Source organism: Chiloscyllium punctatum, chromosome 25, assembly GCF_047496795.1.
Source record: "Chiloscyllium punctatum isolate Juve2018m chromosome 25, sChiPun1.3, whole genome shotgun sequence".
Lineage (NCBI taxonomy): Eukaryota > Metazoa > Chordata > Chondrichthyes > Orectolobiformes > Hemiscylliidae > Chiloscyllium > Chiloscyllium punctatum.
In genome coordinates, this window is record NC_092763.1 from 38031631 (window position 1) to 38051357 (window position 19727).

General features: G+C 39.6%; 1 protein-coding gene across 6 annotated transcripts in view; it reads right to left on the minus strand.

Moving 5' to 3' along the window:
- The window catches only part of LOC140495864 (BCL-6 corepressor-like protein 1), a 262058-nt gene that overhangs the window by 43594 nt on the left and 198737 nt on the right, over nt 1–19727 (minus strand). For all 6 annotated transcript variants that reach the window (XM_072595068.1, XM_072595065.1, XM_072595063.1 and 3 more), the window contains 4 exons: nt 19099–19179; nt 13227–13646; nt 7824–8107; nt 6069–6344 (listed from right to left, as the gene is read on the minus strand). In XM_072595068.1, coding sequence (XP_072451169.1) covers nt 6069–6344; nt 7824–8107; nt 13227–13646; nt 19099–19179 — 1061 coding nt within the window. The remainder of the gene's footprint in view (nt 1–6068; nt 6345–7823; nt 8108–13226; nt 13647–19098; nt 19180–19727) is intronic.

Sequence of the window (19727 nt, forward strand, 5' to 3'; positions counted from 1 at the left end):
GTTTTCTTGACCAACCATGTGTATAATTTTCAGATTGAATGGCTGCAACCATAAGCTCCATCTAAACAGTCTGGAATTTGTCCTTGAATTTTTCCAAAAACAGTAATGGATTATGATCAATATTTACAATTGTTTCAGACATATTACTGCCAATATAAATGCTGAAATATTGTAATACCAACACTAAGCTCAAGGTTTCCTTCTCAATTGTGGAATATTTCTGTTAATGAGTATTAAATTTTCTGTAAAAATACCCAATAGGTATTTCGATCTTCTAGTTGACTTCTTGTAAGCATACAGTACCGAGACCTACATCACTCACATCGATTGCCATTTTGAATGGCTTTGCATAATTAGGTGGGGCTAACACTGGGGCAGTGGTTAACACAACTTTCAGGCTATCAGTCTGACAGTCCACCATTCACTGAAATTTTCTGCACTTCTTCAGTATGGCAGTCAGTGGATCAACCACACTGCTAAAATTTGGTACAACCTTCCAATAAAACCCACTCAATCCTAGGAATCGTAGTACCGTCGCCCTTGTTGATGGCATGGGAAACTCCGCAATAACCTTTGTTTTCACATTCCATGGGGCCATATGTCCGTGTCCAATAACATGTCCCAGGAACATGACTTGGGCTTTTGCGTGTTCACTCTTAGTCATGTTTATCACTAAGCCTGCCTCCTGAAGTCAATCGAATAATTCCAAGAGATGCTGCAAATGTTCCTTCCATGTGTGACTAAAAATCACCAGGTCATTGATGAACATGCACAATTGAGTAATCCAGAAGTGACTTTATTGGTTAGTCTTTGAAATGTGTCCTTCACACTTTTCATAGCATGACTTTAAATTGGTATAGTCCATTCGGTGTCACAAAGGCTGAAATAGTTTTTGCTCTTTCAGATAAAGGTACCTGCTTGTATCCTCTGAGAGTAAGTTCAACTTAGAAATATAAGTTGCTTGTCCCACCTTCTCAATGCAGTCTTCCAAACAGGATATGAATCAGACTTTGTAGCTGCATTGACTTGACAATATTCACATATAATGTTTGGGTACCATCTGGTCCTGGTACCGTTACTACAGATGAACTTCAGTTGCTGTAACTCACTTTGATTATGTTGTCTTGAAGTATGCGTTCAATCTCTTTTTGAACTTGAACTTTAGAGGGTTATGTCTATAAGGATGTTACTTAATTGGAACACCACTTCCTATATTTACATTTTGCTTAATTAGATTAGTACTTCCCAGCTTATTCCCATATATCTTCCCACGTGATTGTAATAACTCTTTTAAGTCATTTCGATTTTCTTCTGGAAGATAACTCAATAATTTATCCCAATTTTTGAGAACTTCCTCATTGTCCAATTTAATTTGAGGAATGACCAATTCAGAATCCTCTGAACTTAGTTCTTCACTCTGTTACTGTTTACAATACATTGTCCTTGTGCTTTTCTTCCCTATCAAAACTTCTTTTAAGCATATTCACATGACATAATCTGTGAAATTTCTTTCTATGAAGTATTCTTATCAAATAATTCACCTTACTCAACCCCTTTCGATTTGATAAGGTCCACTAAACCTTACTTTTAAAGGTTCAACTACCACTAGAAGTAACACTAACATTTTAACTCCACAAGCAAAATTGCAAATTTTTGATTTCTTGTCTGCTTCCTTTTTCATCAGATGGTGTGTTACTTCTAAATGTTTTCTGGCCAACTCATCCACTCAATTTAAATATTTCCCTAAAATTTGACACGTAGTCCAAATATGGTCTCTGAACTCTGACTCACCAATTTTGCCTTAGGGAATTTCAGCAGTCTTCTCATCCCATACACAAAAACTAATTCAAATGGACTGAATTTGGTAATTCATTTGGTGCATCCCTAATTGCAAAAAGTAAAAATGGAATTATTTTATCCCAATCCTCTGGAGAGTCCTGACTATAAGCCATTAACGTGGTCTTTAAAATTTAATGCTCCCTGCGACTCTGGATAGTACACAGTAGATTAGCACTGCTGCCTCACAGCGCCAGAGACCCGGGTTCAATTCCCGCCTCAGGCGACTGACTGTGTGGAGTTTGCACATTCTCCCCGTGTCTGCGTGGGTTTCCTCCGGGTGCTCCGGTTTCCTCCCACAGTCCAAAGACGTGCAGGTCAGGTGAATTGGCCATGCTAAATTGCCCATAGTGTTAGGTAAGGGGTAGATGTAGGGGTATGGGTGGGTTGCGCTTCGGCGGGGCGGTGTGGATCTGTTGGGCCGAAGGGCCTGTTTCCACACTGTAAGTAATCTAATCTAATCTAATCTAATTTGAATTTTTTATTCCTAAATTATCCATAACTTTCCTGAATAATTTTGATGTAAAATGTGACCCTTGATCTGATTATGTGTCGGTGGGTGGTCCGTACCTTGTGAAAAAAAACTCTTCTACAATTCTTTCAGCTATGATACTGCACAATGGAACGGCCTCAGGAAATCTAGTGACAAATCCATTATGGTCAACAAATATTGATTCCCACTTTTTGTTTCAGGTATGGATCCTACACAATCAATTAAGACCCTTGTAAAAGGTTTCTCTAATAAGGGAATGGAAAAGTGCTGGTTTTATCATTACCTGAGGTTTTCCAATTATCTGACACGTATGACTTGTGTGGCAAAATTCAACTAAATCCTTATGCAGTCCAGGTCAGTAAAAAAACACTTTTGTATTTTGGCTTGGATTTTCCTTACTCCCAAATGACCTCCTATGTGTAATTCATGTGCTACCCACAACACCACCTTTCTATAACCCATCAGTAATACAACTTGATAAAATTTCTACCATTTGTCAACAGCCCAATTATGCAAAGTTCTGCATTTCCTCATCAAGACTCATTTTTAAGATAATAGCATTTTGGGATATCTTTCTTCAGATAATGCTTTTTGATTCAACTGCTTTAGTTTTTCATCTTTCTGTTGTAACTCAGTTAATTTCTCTGAACTAACAATATCCACTTTGCCCTCCATCTATTCATGCTTTTTCACATCTAATTGATCACACATAGCCTCTGATAATTGTACTTCAACTTCTTTATCTTTATTCTTTGATTTCTCTTCCTGCTTCAACCTGTGGCTTTGTGACCTTGTTATCACAATCAGAAAAGTTCCCAGGATGTACTTCCTGTAATACTGCAGTTGCCTGATTTTTCACTGGCTTTTCAACCACAGTAGGCAGCACTCCCACCTGAGATCCAGCAATATCATTACCAAGGACATATTGTTTTTCTGGAGCCGAGAATTCCTCAAGTACTCTTACCACAAGTTCTCCACTTTTCTCTGGACACTCTAATCTCACTTTACATAATACAGTCCCTCTCGTCTCACCATGAATTCCACACGTTACCACTTTTTCTGGCAATAGTCCTTATGAATTACATATCTCATCTCTCGCCATCAATGACTGACATGCTCCTGTATCTCTTAAGATTGTAATTTCTTTACCTGCTCCTCCTGACAAATACGAGTTAACCTTACACCTGCAAATAAATGGTTTAAGCAGATCTGACACCTTCTTTTCAACCAACCCCTAAACAGATTAAATATTCTGGTGCAGCTTTTTAGTTTCCACTTTGCTTTCCCTTAGCACTTCAACAAAATTCATTGGCTTATCCAGTTTTTCTATAACTATCCTCGCAGTGCTTTTCCTAAACTACCAGTACTGCGACTTCATGCTGCCTACTTTATTGCAGTGAAAACACCTACGCTTTTTTCACTTCTCTTTCCCCCTCATGGGTTTCCTTTTTATCCTGTGGTAAACTATCTTTAATGAGATCTCCTTTTCTCTTGCCAACTAAAAATTTATCTTTTCCCCAATTTCTATCTGTTGAAATTGATGTTGGAAGCCAAACATTGATTTAAGAACCAACTCAATCAATCGGCCATTTCAGCTGCGAATCTTGCAGTTTAACTCTGTTCTTCCACATGAGTTCTTATTACTTCAGAAGTGAATTTTTAAACTCCTCTATAATAATTGTCTAAATGCATCACATGCTTGATCTACCTATCCACCTATCAAAATTACTTACTTTGATCCTTTCAAACTCAATGTACATTTGACCAGGCTCTCTCCTTAAATTCTTGAAACATTGTAGGTTTCTGGCACTAGATCACATAAACTTAAGATGGCATTTTTCACCTCCTAGTACTATCCAGATGCCTCGTCGGATAGTGATGCAAATACTTCACTAGCTCAATCTACCAACTTTGTTTGGGTCACATGCCATTTCATTTGTTTAGCCACTTTCTCAAATGAAATGAAAAAGGCTTCTACATTCTTCTCATCGAAAGAAGGCAATGTGTGGACATATTTGAATAAATTCCCACCAGGCCCATGGGATTGCTCTCCATCACTATCCTCCATTGCTGATGAAGGGCTTATGCCTGAAACGTCGACTGTCCTGCTCCTCAGATACTGCCCGACTGGCTGTGCTTTTCCAGCACCACACATTTCGACTTTTCACTAAGCCTATCTTTTATCTTTACCTCCGCCCTTTTAAGTCAACTCTCCTTTCTAATTGCCAAAATCTAAGTTCTCATAAATCTCCCAAAGTCACTTCTTCCGCTCCCAGAAAACTCTTAATGACTGAAAGAGCCATTACTACTCAAGGCGCACCCTGTTTAAACCAACCTAATTTAATACCCAAAATAAAAGACACCAACAATTACCAGTTGCAGCCTTTGAGTCCAACAATCTTAAACCCAACCTGAAATTATAGAGCTACAATTTGCTTTGGAGCAGACCAGACCCGCTCAAAATATTTGAAGAAGAGAGCCTAGACCCTAACCTCTTATTTTTAATGGCAAGTATAAAGTGGCTATTCCCAATGTTAAACAAAACAATTTATTTAAACACTGTCGTTAAAAAACAGCGCCAAAGAAAGAGAAATTTAGAATAACCTAACTGCATCAGAAACCTAACAGAATAATAAATACAGTAACAATTGCTAATTAACTGCTCCGATATTGTAACACTCCACAAACACACATCTTGGCAAAAAGGAAAATTCAAACACAGATTCTCACATGTAGTTCTCCAATCCAGGAGGAAAAAACACCAAGAGAAAATTCAGAGAGTAGCAGCTAGGAGACATTCACTGAAACTTTCAACACTTTTGCAACACCAATAGCTTTGGTTTAAAGCTAAACCTAAAAACAAAAAAAAACTTGAAAGCTTGGTCTGAGAGAGCTGGCCAGATGCAGGCTGCTTTTATCGTTCCAACTTTTAAAAAAAAACCCAAGGCCTCACAAGCCTTGGTCTTCAGTGGCTAGCTCTCCACCTCTACCCTACAACCTCTTGTCAAAAAAATCAGGACAAAATAAATCAGGAAAGCCACAGCATCATTACATAGCTAATATTTATTACTTCTTACTGAAATAACTTTCAACAATAGCTCTGTAATGAACCAGTCTTTTATCTTGTTTAAAGCATGAAGCTATTCTGCTGCTTATTTCAAAATAGAAGCATCACAAGAGGCTACAAACAAGCTTATATAAATTCTCAGTTCACAGACCACTCCAAGGACAAGCCTGGCACATGGCCATAACAGTACATAATTCACAAATATCACAGTTCCAAAGTGATCCTGAATCCTTTCAGAAATTAAGTTTTCAACTATAAAATATTATTATGCCTAGTGAAGAAAACAATCAGGGCTAGATATATTTTTAAGATAATACATGTTTCAGCAAGTTGCATTACTGTGAAAAAAATGAAGTTACTACCTGAACTTAATGAAAAGAATGCAATTGAATTAAAATGAATGCAGCAGACGTTTTGGTGCACTTTCACTTTTCCAGCATATATAAAAATGTCAGTTATCTAGAATATAAGACACCAATGTAATTTAGAGATAACTAGGCAGGGCATGTCACATGTGCAATTCATTCAGTTGGACCACATAGCAAAGAAGATGTTTCATAAAGATGTCAAAAATGAGTTTTGAATGGTAGGGAAGACTCTGGAAAGAACAACGTCCTCCTGAGAAGATACATAAAATTAAAAAGGTCAATACTATGTTATTACAATTTTTACCTCATAGCCTAATCGTGCAGCCTTCTGCAGCAATGTTTCGCCAGCATTCTTATTTACTATTAACTTTCGTGTTTCAGATTGTGACTGCTGGCCTGCAGATGTCTCTGCTTGAGCACATGGTGACCGTGGCACTGTTGCATATTTTACAGGAGTAATTGAAGATGTCCGTTTTTTCCAGTGGGTTGAATGATCACGTTGCTTCTTTGGTGATGGGCTCCAATCAGAATCGAGCATTAACGCTGAGCGCTTTAGAGAGCGTTTTTGCCTTACTTTAATCTGTTAGAAGATAATTATTTGCAAGGTCAATCAATGGGACAAAGAAAATGATTTAATACCACAATCTTATTAAACAACTCAACTGAATGTCTTCCTTTTCATTGTATATTTAACTTACAGGAAGATATTGTATAGTGGCTCAGTGGTTAGCACTGCTGTCTCACATTGTTAGGAACCCAGGTTCAATTCCAGCTTTGGGTGACTGTGTGGAGTTTGCACGTTCTGCACACATATGTGAGTTTCCTTCAGGTGTTTTGATTTCCTCCCATAGTCCAAAGATGTGCAGGCTAGGTGTATTTGCCATGTTAAATTGCCCCTTAATACCCAGGATCTGCAGGCCAGGTGATTAGCCAATGGTAAGTGCTGGGTTATGGGATGCTTTTCGGAGGATACGTGCAGACTCAATGGGCTGAATGGCCTCTTTCCACATTGTAGGGATACTAGGTATGCCTCATGGAATAAATGCAAGCAGCTATAATTGGCTTTATACTAAATCTACAATCTGATGACTTTGAATATAAGAATCATTTGAGAGATAACAATTAAAAAATAAAAGTGCAATTAAAATTCAAAGTCAAATAACTATACACTAACATGTTGAACATTTATACACCAAGATTGCCTAACAATAACAGATCAAGACATTAAAATACTTTAGTTTCATTTTGTTAAGATGGAAAATCTATTCTTAAAATCAAATAAACAATTTGAAAATCTCATCCAACCTTTTGTGATTCAGACTAAACCATTTCTCATGCTCTACTTGTATCTGCCAATGTCAGTAAAATTCAGCCCACCTGCTGCCATATCATATCTCAGATCAAACGCAACCTGTTCATTACCACTGTCCTCTCTCCCATATTTTGCTTCCAGGTTCCCAAATATCTCAAAATCAAAATTCTATCCTTGTGTTTACATTGCATCACAGCTTTGCTTCTTCCTCTCTCTGTAACATTATCCAGTCTAATAACCCACCTAACTTGTCTCTTATGCATTGCCTATGGTCTTTATGCCGTCATTGTGGATCTTCCTTCAGTTGTTCTAATATACTGTGGGATTCTGGGTACTTTATACAGCTGAGAACTGGGCACCATATCAATGCAAACTGAAGATTAAAAATGAGCTATTGTAAATATGCTGCAGCAGGACTGCGCTAGAACCTTCTTCATTCAAATTCCAGTTCCATGTGATCTGACATTACTGATGATATAGTCTAGCTAAGAGAATATCGCTATTGGTCTCAGATAAAACATAAGTTGCCCTGGACCAGAAATTCTGGAATTCCTTCCCTAAATGCCTCTACCTCTGCATGCCCCTTTAGGATTCTTCCAAAAAATCATATATTTGACTAAGCTTTTGGTTTGCCTTCTTAATTGGCACAGCATCCATTTTTACTAATTGAACATCTGTAAAGCAGCTTAAGTGATTTTTTTCTATATTAGAAGCATCATACAAAGAACGTTGCTTTAAGTTTCTTACCTTGTGTCTTCCTTGGTTGCTTGCATCTTCGTCTGGGGATTGGGGTCCAATAATATGCTTTGTTTTACATTTACGTTTTCCTGATGGTTTTTCTGACTGAAACTGGCTTGGAGATTCGGATATGTGACTCAAGTTGAGAGAGCCTGTACTACAAGATTCTTTACGTTTTCGTAAACCTCCTGACACAGGAGTGCTGTGTCTGACACTCAGATTCCAATCAGCACTGGGCAAAGTGCCTGAAAGAGCAAGCCTTTTCCGCGGTGAAGTAGGAGGTGTCCATGTTCCTAAAATAAACACTTCATTATAATTAGCTTGACTAGACTCCAGCTCTGCTCTACATCTGTAAGCTTCTACGAAATTGTAATCTGTTGAGATCCCAGAATACCTCAATTACAACACACACTTGGTATCTGCACAAATGATCTCACATAGCACCAAATGAGCAGTGTGATGCTGTACATCACAGAATCTCCCTCAACATTAATGTGATTATAATCACTCCCCCTCCCCTCACCCACCCACAATCAACAGCCCTGAGGGCAAGTACTGACCAAACACCTAACTGGATCACATGTAAATAGTTCAGAGGCTGGGAATTCTGTGGCAAGAAACTCACCTCCTAACTCCCCATTGTCTGACCAGAAGGCATAAGTCAGAAATGTGACTGAATACTCATTTGGATGAATCAGGGATCCAAAACTATAAGCTCGATAGCATCAGAGACAAAGCAGCACACTTGACTAGCATGTAATCCACCACCATAAATGTTCCCTCTTTTCACAACACAAAGAAACAGCTGTGTGCACCAAATACAAGATGCACTGCATGTCTGTGATGGCACCTTCCAAAAGCACAACCTGTACCATATAGAGGGCAACACACATATGGGAATGCCACCATTTGAAAGTTTCCCTCCAAACCACACAATATTTTGGCTTGGAACTATAATCACAATTTCTTCAATATCACTGGATCAAAATCCTGGTATATTTTCCCTAGATGCTAGGGACACATACAACACGAGACTACAGTAATTCAAGGCAGCAATTGACCAATATCTTTTCAAGGGCAAGTAGAGATTGGCAACAATGCCACACCAAATATAAGATTTAAAAAAAAACCCATCTAACAGGTCAACAACACCATTCTTGGTTAATCTAAGGGATGTTTACAGTTACTCTCAAACTAGGAAGCAATATTCTCAATGTAGTGGTCAAGTGACAATAAACAGTCATCATTAAGTCACAAGAGAAATCCCCACATCCTCCACAAGCAGTTTCCACCCTACTACCTCCACCTCAAGAGGATATGAGAATTCTATCCGCCCTTCTGAAAAGAACCACTTGACTAAGGCAACTCAGTCAAATGCATAGAATCAACAGATGCCCTAGTACTCAACACTATTGTGGCTGAACCCTCAATGTTTATGCTTGTAGTAATTTTGTGGCTAGGAGACAGGGATAGATGTTTATTTAACCTAGTGTGTGTCTGGGCATGTTTCATCAGGATAAATAAATTAGAGCGAGAGAGGAAGTGCGTGATAGCAATAGACTCTATAGGTACCTAAGCATGCAATAAGTAAAGTGAATGCTGATCCGCTAAAGGGTGAGAATGGGAGTTAATAAAGAAATGGTAGATGTAATGAATAAATATTTTGCTTCTGCTCTTCACTATAGGGAATACAAAAACATTCTCAGTAATAGCTGTAAATAAGGAGCTGAAGGAAGAGAGGAATGTGGTGACATGAAATTCACTAAGAAAACCATATTGAGCAAAATGATGCAGCTGCAGATTAGTAAGTCTCCCCATCTTTAGAGGCCTCATTCCAGGATCTTAAAAAGAGCTGCCTGATGAAGTGGTAATTGTGGTGATGTTAATTTTCAAAATTTCGCTAGATTCTGGAAAGGTACCATCAGATTGAAAAATACCAAACAAAAGCCCCTCTATTCAAGCAGGAGGGAAGCAGAAAACTGTAGGCCAGTTAGCTTGATGTCTGTCATAGGAAAGGTGTTAGAAACAAATCATTAAGGAAGTTATTATTAGATTATATTTAAATGTTGCACTTAGAACATCAAGGTAATCAGAAAGAGTCAACATGACTTTGTGAAAGGGAAATTGTGTTGATCTAATGTATTGCAATTCTTCAAAAGAGTAGCATCCACTTTGGATAAAGGGAAGCCCACTGATAGAACATAGAACATTACAGTGCAGTATAGGCCCTTCGGCGCTCAATGTTGCTCCGACCAGTCATACCAATCTGAAGCCCATCTCACCTACACTATTCCATGTACGTCCATATGTTTGTCCAATGATGACTTAAATGCACTTAAAGTTGGAGAATGTACTACCGTTGCAGGCAAAGCATTCCATACCCTTACTACTCTCTGAGTAAAGAAACTACCTCTGACATCTGTCCTATATCTATCACCCCTCAATTTAAAGCTATGCCCCCTCGTGCTCGCGGTCACCATACTTGGAAAAAGGCTCTCCCTGTTCACCCTATCTAACCCTCTGATTATCTTATTCGTCTCTATTAAGTCACCTCTCAACCTGCTTCTCTCCAACAAAAACAGGCTCAAGTCCCTCAGCCTTTCCTCATAAGACCTCCCCTCCATACCAGGCAACATCCTAGTAAATCTCCTCTGCACCCTTTCCATAGTTTCCACATCCTTCTTATAATGTGGTGATCAGAACTGTACACAATACTCCAAGTGCGGCTGCACCAGAGTTTTGTACAGCTGTAGCATAACCTCATGGTTCTGGAACTCAATATCTTTATTAATAAAAGCTAAAACACTGTATGCTTTCTTAACAGCCCTGTCAACCTGGGTGACAACTTTCAAGGATCTGTGTACCTGGACACCGAGATCTCTCTGCTCACCTACACTACCAAGAATCTTACCATTAGCCCAGTACTTTGCATTCCGGTTACTCCGAACAAAATGAATCACCTCACACTTGTCCGCATTAAACTCCATTTGCCACCTCTCAGCCCAGCTCTGCAGCTTATCTATGTCTCTCTGTAACCTAAAATATCCTTCGTCACCATCCACAACTCCACCGACCTTAGTGTTGTCTGCAAATTTACTAACCCACCCTTCTACGCCCTCATCCAGGTCATTTATAAAAATGACGAATAGCAGTGGACCCAACACCGACACTTGTGGTATACACTAGTAACTGGACTCCAGGATGAACATTTTCCATCAGCCAGCACCCTCTGTCTTCTTTCAGCAAGCCAATTACTGATCCAAACTGCTATATCTCCCACAATCCCTTTCCGCCGCATTTTGTACAATAACCTACTGTGGGGAACCTTATCGAACGCCTTGCTGAAATCCATATACACCACATCAACCGGTTTACTCTGATCTACCTGTTTGGTCACCTTCTCAAAGAACTCAATAAGGTTTGTGAGGCACGACCTACCCTATACAAAACCATGCTGACTATCCCTAATCAAATTATTTTTTTTCTAGATGGTTATAAATCCTATCTCTTATAACCTTTTCCAACACTTTACCAACAACTGAAGTAAGGCTCACTGGTCTATAATTACTAGGGTTGTCTCTACTCCCCTTCCTGAACAGGGGAACCACATTTGCTTTCCTCCAGTCTTCTGGCACTATTCCTGTAGACGATTTAAAGATCAATGTCAAAGGCTTGGCAATCTCCTCCCTGGCTTCCCAGAGGATCCTAGGATAAATCCCATCCAGCCCAGGGGACTTATCTATTTTCACACTCTGCAGGATTTCTAATACCTCTTCCTTGTGAACCTCAATCCCACCTAGTCTAGTAGCCTGCATCTCAGTATTCTCAACAACATTGTCGTCTTCTAGAGTGAATACTGTCGAAAAATATTCATTTAGTGCTTTCCCTATCTCCTCTGACTCCACACACAACTTCCCACTACTATCCTTGATTGGCCCTAATCTTACTCTCGTCATTCTTTTATTCCTTAAATACCTATGGAAAGCCTTAGGGTTTACCCTGATCCTATCCGCCAACAACTTCTCATGTCTCCTGCTGGGTCTTCTGAGCTCTCTCTTTAGGTCTTTCCTGGTTACCTTGTAATCCTCAAGCGCTCTAACTGAGCCTTCACATCGCATCCTAACATAAGCCTTCTTCTTCCTCTTCACCAGATGATGTACAGTACTGAATGCTGTTAAGGCTGGAGTAAACAGATTCCTTTTAGGTAATGGAATCAAAATTTAATGGGGGAGGAGATAGGAATATGGAACACAAACAAGATCATCTATGATTGACTCTAAATGTTGGAGCAGATTTGAAGGACTGAATGGCCTACTTTGGCTGTTCGTATGTTATCTATACTGAGGATATACTACAAGACAGAATCCTTTAAATCAATGCTTTTTACTTTCTTGTCTGAGAAATATGCTTGTATCAGTGGTTTAATTTTAATTTGTTCTTGTTTGATACCAACAGTCAACCTATGAAAGTATTAGTTCTGGAACAAAATAATTTGTTTTAGGCAGCATCACATTTGGAGCTGAATTTAATGAGGCACCAAATTACCAGGACCCCTTGCTAAAACACTGGTGGTAAGCTGACCCTACAAACAGATAGCTGCATGAATTACTTTAGAACGTCAGAAATCTCACCTTGATGAGATGCTGGCCAATTAGAAGACTGGCAGCTCTGTAGTCCCAGCACTGTCTGGTGGAAGCGTTAACCAGTACTGGGACTGCGTTGCTTGGGCCAAGCTGGCAGGTGTTTGCAGGGTAGTGAAGAGTGTTGGAGCCTGTGGTTTGAGAGGTGGGCAGGGGAAGGTAATGTGACCTGGGGTGGAAGAGGCTCACCTCCATGTGTTAAAGGGAACTAAAGAGCCTTAACAGACTCAAAGGCAGGCTACTCTACACTTCCACTGAAGCAATGAAAGTGCCTGAATACCATGTGACAAATAGACAACATGATGTTTCCCCAAACTTTTACACAACTACAGGACCACACATCAAACCCAAAGTTTGGGCCAATGCACATGGTTCACACAATTCTCAAATTTTCCACTGCCATATAACCTAACAAGTTATGAAGTACAACTAGCATATTTTGTCTGAATGCTCCTGAAATATTTGCTGTAAAACTCACTTATTTAAGAGCAGATAGGTACTGAACTCCAATGTTTTTCTGGATTGAGAAATAATTGAGCTTCAATAGTTTTAGTAGCTAGAATCATTTCACTGACAAAAACAGCCAATGAATTCCTATGCTGGGTTTTGAGTGGAGTACAGTGTGAGGAGCTTTTCACCAACAAAAGACAGAAAACACTGAAGTTTTGAGAATTTGCCATCAGTCAAGATTAATGACACTCAAAACAGATTTTAAAACATACATTTCTTCAAGTGATAAAGCATAAAATGCTCAAAAGATATTGAACTTTACCTGTAGTAACAGCTTTCCGTGTCTTTATTCCTGTGTTATCTTGATTTTCCTCCCTTTTGTGTAAAAGTACATCAGAATCCTTCTCACTTTTAAATTTCTTCCTACTGGTTCTTATTTGCGTTTTGATGGCAGGGTTTCGTTTATTACTACTTTTACAATTCCCATCAATTTCAGTTATACAACCCGAGTCAAGTGGTTCCAAACTATTCTGTTCACCCACGTCAGTTATCGAACTGCCAGTCCTTCCCACCTCACTCTCTTCTTTGGTCCCTTTATTCTCCGTTGTAGACTTCTCCCAACTCCTTGAATTTTTCTTTGCTTTTACATCATTTTCCACTTCCTCATGCATAAGCTGACTTTCTTCCAATGTACTGTCCGTCTGGTCACAGGTCACATGTACTGATGAGACACAGAAACTTTCTGAAATAAACAAATTAAAAACTTCTTTGTAATGTATAAAATACATTTAATCTTCTAGGGTTTTAGAATGATATTGTTGTAATCTGCAACTGCCAATGTCCAAATCATTTTCCTGTGGTTTTGACCATGACTTTTTACTTTGACCATGTCTAATGCCTATTACGACAGTGTTGCCAATTCACTACATTGCTCTTGCTGACCAACTATCGCCACAACCTTAAAACCAACATATAAATTTCAGTCCCAATTTTCTCTCCTGCTCTCTGACCGTGCCAGTTTTCGATCAGTTATGATTTCACACGTACCAGCAGCCTTTAAACACCTTTTTCCAAATGTCCATGTAAACTTGGAAAGTTAATTGCAGGTATACAAAAAGGCAGAAGGAATTTGGTTCTCTTGGGGCAGGATTATTAGCCAACTGAACCCTGGAGTTGAATTTGTTCCTAGTAGACAGTCAGATCCATGCAGAGTCTTTGGATGAGCAGCAACAGTATAACTGGACTAAGTTATGCAGACATAATCCAACTCTTAGTTTAAAAGTCAAAAAGTCTGTCTTTTCCAGTTCTCAGTATCAACCTTTCTATCAGAAATTACTAATGTACATTTGTAACACTGCAGTTACATCTTTGCAGCAGTTTGACTTTCTAAAGCATCACTATAAACAGTGAATGTTATACACCGATTTAGAAATGTCTCGATTGAGTAATGTTCAGGACGAATTTCAGTACCAGTGGGACACCAGGTAAGTAGGCCATAAGAGCCAACAATTAGTTGATTGACTCAAGTAGCATGCTCCTTTGGTTGTTGGTTACAGGCAGAAAACAGACTATACTCTGTCATCCCTTGCAGAATCCAAACCAAAACTGATTCTCTTATTGTGCTAAACAATCCAAAGTGCACCAATAACCACACTAACAATCAATTTAAGATTATCAGCCAAGCTCACAACATGGTTCATTTACGCTTGCGAGAAATGTCCTACATTTGGATATATTCCTTTAGTTTGCACAGATTACATTTAATGCATGCACCTTTTTTCGAATTACTTGGAAGAACCTATAGTTCTCCACTGTTATGCTTAAGTCAGTCGTCTAGTATATCAATCAGTAGTCTCATCTCTTGTAGTAAAAATTGTTGATTGTTTGAAATTTGCCATTCTTGCCTTTGTTCTCATGAGTGCAAGTTAAAAAATTTCCAGGATCATGTGGTGCTTATCAGCAATATTCACATAGCTTTAGCTAATATTTCGCTGATTACCATATTTTAGATATCCTGTCCACACATTTCAATAAAATAACGTCTATGCCTGCCCCTCTTCCACAGTTATGTTCGGGCCCAGATATTGCTGGAGAAGGAGCATGCGGTGTATACCTTGACCTTTTTAGGGAGAGATGGGCACTGCAGGGAATGGAGTGCTTTATTTCCCCCTCCAATTCTATTATGATTCAGTCCCTACCCTCCCCTTCACCTTTTCTCACGTAAACATTGCTGGCTCTGGGCTTTGCTTGTCACTGGTTCATTAGCCACATGGGTGTCTTTTCTGGTGGCAGAATGTTAATAATGTTTTTCACTGTATCTTGCGTGTGCGCATGCGCACACACACATCCCCCCCACACACCCACCCACACTGTGCTGAGAAATATGAACACTCCTACTGTATGTCAGTAGTGTGGGGGGCATAAAAAATATGACCAGGAGATTTGAATCTCAATTAAAAAACAATAAAATCAGGTCAGTGGATAATTTTGGCATGGTCTTGTATTCACAACGTAACCTTAGAGTTTCCAAAGCTTAATCACCCTAACTGACATCTGTTTTCTCTACTCCTAAAATTAAATCTTCTAATTAAATATTTCTCCTGGCCCTGTTCAGGGGTAGACTAGCCAGCTTGCACAGGTCCAAACTTCGCCAAAAGAGTTCTCATTGGCTCAGAAATCTGATGCCCACCCTGCTACACTAGCTGGTTGGTTGCAAAATCAATCACTCAATTCTCCTACTATTGTGCTTAGTATTATGGGAGATTTTTAAAAAAGGTGGTAGAAATAGACTAAGGAACTATGGACCAACCAGTGAGTTTAACATCAGTGGTAGGGAAACTATTGGAGAAAATAAATAGTGAAAGAGTAAATTTCCATTTAAAAAGGCAAGGTTTGATCAGGGATACACAGCACGGCTCTGTCAGAGAGAGGTCATGTTGAACAAATTTTCAAGGTTGTGACCAAGTGTTTGGATGAGGTTAGGGCAGTTGATGTAGTTTAGGTGGATTTCAGCAAGGCCTATGACTAGGTTCCACATGGGAAACTGAAAGAAAGTAAAAGCTCACGGGATCCAGACTAACTTGTCATGATGGATCAAACATAGTCTTAGTGACAGAAGACAGGCGGTTAGCAAATCCAAAGTTGGTGAGTCTGGAGATACATTGGTGAGCTGAGTCAGGGCTCAGGACTCATGGCGGAGGCAGTGGAACGAAGCCAGATTCTCTTTCAATTTATCTTTTTATTCTTAAACTAATTCAAAATTGTGCTGGATTGTGGGGAATCTCAAGTTTTTTTTACTGTACTATACTGTATTATTCACTGTAAAATACAAGTGACAATGAATCATTCAATTCAATTCAAAGCTGTCTGTGTGACTGGAGCCTGGTGTGCAGCAGTGCACTGCAGGGATCATTGATGGGTCCTTTATTGTTTGTGATACTCAAAAATGATGTAGGTGAGAATGTGGGAAGGATGCTAAGTAAGTTTATAGATGTGCAAAGATTGGCTGAGTTGTTGACAGTGAGGAGGAAGATATTAGGTTACAGGAAGATATAGACAGATTAGTCAGATGAGCAGGTCAATCAGATGAACAGATCAGTGACTGATAAATGTGAGGCTATGCACTTTCGAAGAAGAAACAGGACAAGGGAGCACTCAGTGAATAGCAAGATACTAGGGAACTCGGAGGAATAGCAGGATCTTGCGGTGCTTGTCCACAGATCACTGAAGGCGTGGATGGGTTAACAGGTGAGTTAAGAAGACAGCAGGGCTTTCATCAGTTGAGGCATAAATTATAAGAGAAGGGAGGTCATGCTGAGTTGTTTATAACTTTGGTTAAGCAACAAATGTATGCAGTTTCAGTCACCACAATATAGAAAAAATGTGAACACACTGGGGAGGGTACCAAGGAGATTCACCAGGATGTTGCCTGGGATGGAGCACTTCAGCTATGAAGAGAAGCTGGGTAAGTTCAGATTGTTTTCTCTGAAGCAGAAAAGGTTGAGGGGGTTCTGATAAAGGTGTATAAAATTGTAAGGGGCATAGACAGGGTGAATAGAAAGCAGCTGTTCTCCTTAGTTGAACCATCAATAAGATGGGGCATAATTTTAAGGTGAAAGGAAGGGGTAGGGGTATAGAGGGAAGTCTGGAATGCACAGGTTGAAAGGTCAGTTGAGGCAGGAAACCTCACAACCTTTAAAAATATATTTTGATGAACACTTGTATTGTCAAAACATTCCAGGCTATAGGCCTAGTGCAGGAAAGTGGGATGAGTGTAAATAGGAGTATATTTTTTCAGTACAGACTTGATGGGCCAAAGGCCCTATTCTATACTGTATTATTCCATAATTCTATGGTTACAAGTAAATCTTCAATTCTGTTCTGCCTCTCAATCTCGTACCTAGCTTCCTGAAAAATGCTTTCACAAAAACACAGAAAATAGGTGCAAAAGTAGTCCATGTGGTTCTTCGAGCCTGTGCCACCATTTCATGTGATCGTGGCTGATCATGCATTTTCAGTATCCCACTCCCGCTTTCCCTTCATAGCATTTGATCCCTTTCGCCACAAGGGCCATGTCTAGCTCCCTCTTGAATATACCTAACAAACTGACCCCAATAGCTCTCTGTGGTCAAAAATTCCACAGATTTACAACTTTGAATGAAGAAATTCTTCCCCTACTCAGTTCTGAATGATATACCCCTTATTCTTAGATTGTGAACCCAGTTCTGGACTTTCCCCAACATCCGGAACATTCTTACCGCATCTAGCCTGTCCAGTCCCATCAATATTTAGGGGCGGCTCAGTGGTTAGCACTGTTGCCTCACAGCACCAGGGTCCGAGGTTCAATTCCAGCCTCGGTGACTGTCTGTTTGGAGTTTGCACATTCTCCCCATGTCTGCGTGGGTTTCCTCCTATAGCCCAAAGATGTGCAGGCCAGGTGAATTAGCTGTGCTAAATTGCCCATAGTGTTAGGTGCATTAGTCAGAGGGAAATGGGACTGGCTAGGTTACTCTTTGGAGGGTCGGTGTGGGCTTGTTGGGCTGAAGGGCCTGTTTCCACACTGTAGGGAATCTAATTGAATATTTTATATGTTTCTATGAGATCGCCCCTCATTCTTCTAAATTCCAGTGAGTACAAGCTCAATCAATCCAGTCTTTCTTCACAGGTCAGTCCTGCCACCTGGGGAATCAGTTTGGTAAGAAACTTACCCCCAGTCCTACCGAAGCCATTAGCACTGACATGGTACACAACCTCTAATAATTACTATCTCCCAGAAGAAGGTCCTGCAGCCACACTGTAACTTTACCCGACCACTAGGGAGGCAACATAACATCTTGGAACCAAGCTGATTACTGCAAGAGTACCTGTCTGAACTGCCACCTATGGAATCCCCTATCACTATTGCTCTTCCATTGTTCTTCACGCATCACCCTATCCATATGGTTGAGCTGCCCATGGTGCCACTAACTTTGCTCTGGATGCACTCTCCCGAGGAAACAATCAGGCTCACCAGTATCCAAAAAGAATAACAATTAACAAGCAAGGTACTCTTGCATTGTCTGCTTGGCTCTCAGACTGCCCAACAGTCACCTGTACAGTTCTAACTTGTGGTGTGGTAATCTCCTTAAACATTCTATCCACATAGTTCCCTCCCTTGAGGATGCACAATACCGACTTGGGCCACTGCTTAAGTTCCAAAACCTGGAGCCGAAGTTTATGCAGCTGGTGACATTTCTTCAGTTGTTCATCAGGGTCAGGAAGTGTGTCTATGACTTTACACATATACAGAATGTGCATTCCACTTGGCCAAGCCAACCTAACATCTCATAATTTTAAAACTACTTATTACAATTAAAATACTAGAAAACCTGATCAGTACTCACCAATCAGCTTCTTCCTCTCCACAAAATTAAAAAGTAACTACAGGAGGCTCCCGTTGTGCACGGTTTTCAAGCTCTTGGACTGCTCTCCTCTTGAGGCAAGGCTGACTGCCTGCTCTGGAGCTCTCACTTTGACTGTTCCTCTGCCCCTTGTGTTGTAGTTTTTATTACAAGAACAAAGTAGTCCATCTCATTGTACCTGCTGAGATGTTAATTTTTTCCTGTGAACACTTTAGCTATATTCTGGATCATGAGCATTCTGGTGGTTCTGGCCTGGTCTGCCACAATTTCCTATTTGAAGAAAAGTTTACTCACCTGACTGACTACGTGTCCTGGTTTTCAACACCACTGGAATGAAGTCCTTAAAACTATTTTTGCCTTTTCTTAAAGAAAGATCTGAGAAAATAGGAAACAAAAGCAAAAACTTAATTAAATCAGAACATTTTCATGTAATACTTAGTCTCTTCAAGATCTATAGGATTTCTACATTCAAAAAATAGGTTTTGCCCCTTCAAGAAATATTATGACGAGGGCGTGGAACATGTCCCATTTTGTTATCCAAGCACCACTGCCCCTAGGCACACAGTGCAGAGTAAAGCTGCTTTTTCTCTGTTTTGGACATACATGATAAAGCCAACTTCAAGATGAAATTGAATGTAATTGTCCATTTGCATACCAGTGTTGTGGTGGTGACAAAAATGAGAAAGCAAACACTCTGACTGAAAATTATGTTTGCTGCAAAAATTAAAACCAGAGTTAAATTTATTTAATGCATATAGTGTTTTAACTGAAATTAAAATTCAAGACAAAAACATGGGTCTAAAAGAAAATAATCTCTGGCATTTAAAGAACTCAAGCTTTGGAAACTGAAGCAGACACGAGTTCTCAATTGTAATTCAAGCAGCAGTTAATTATTTCTTTGTTATTTTTAGTTTTGGAAAAAA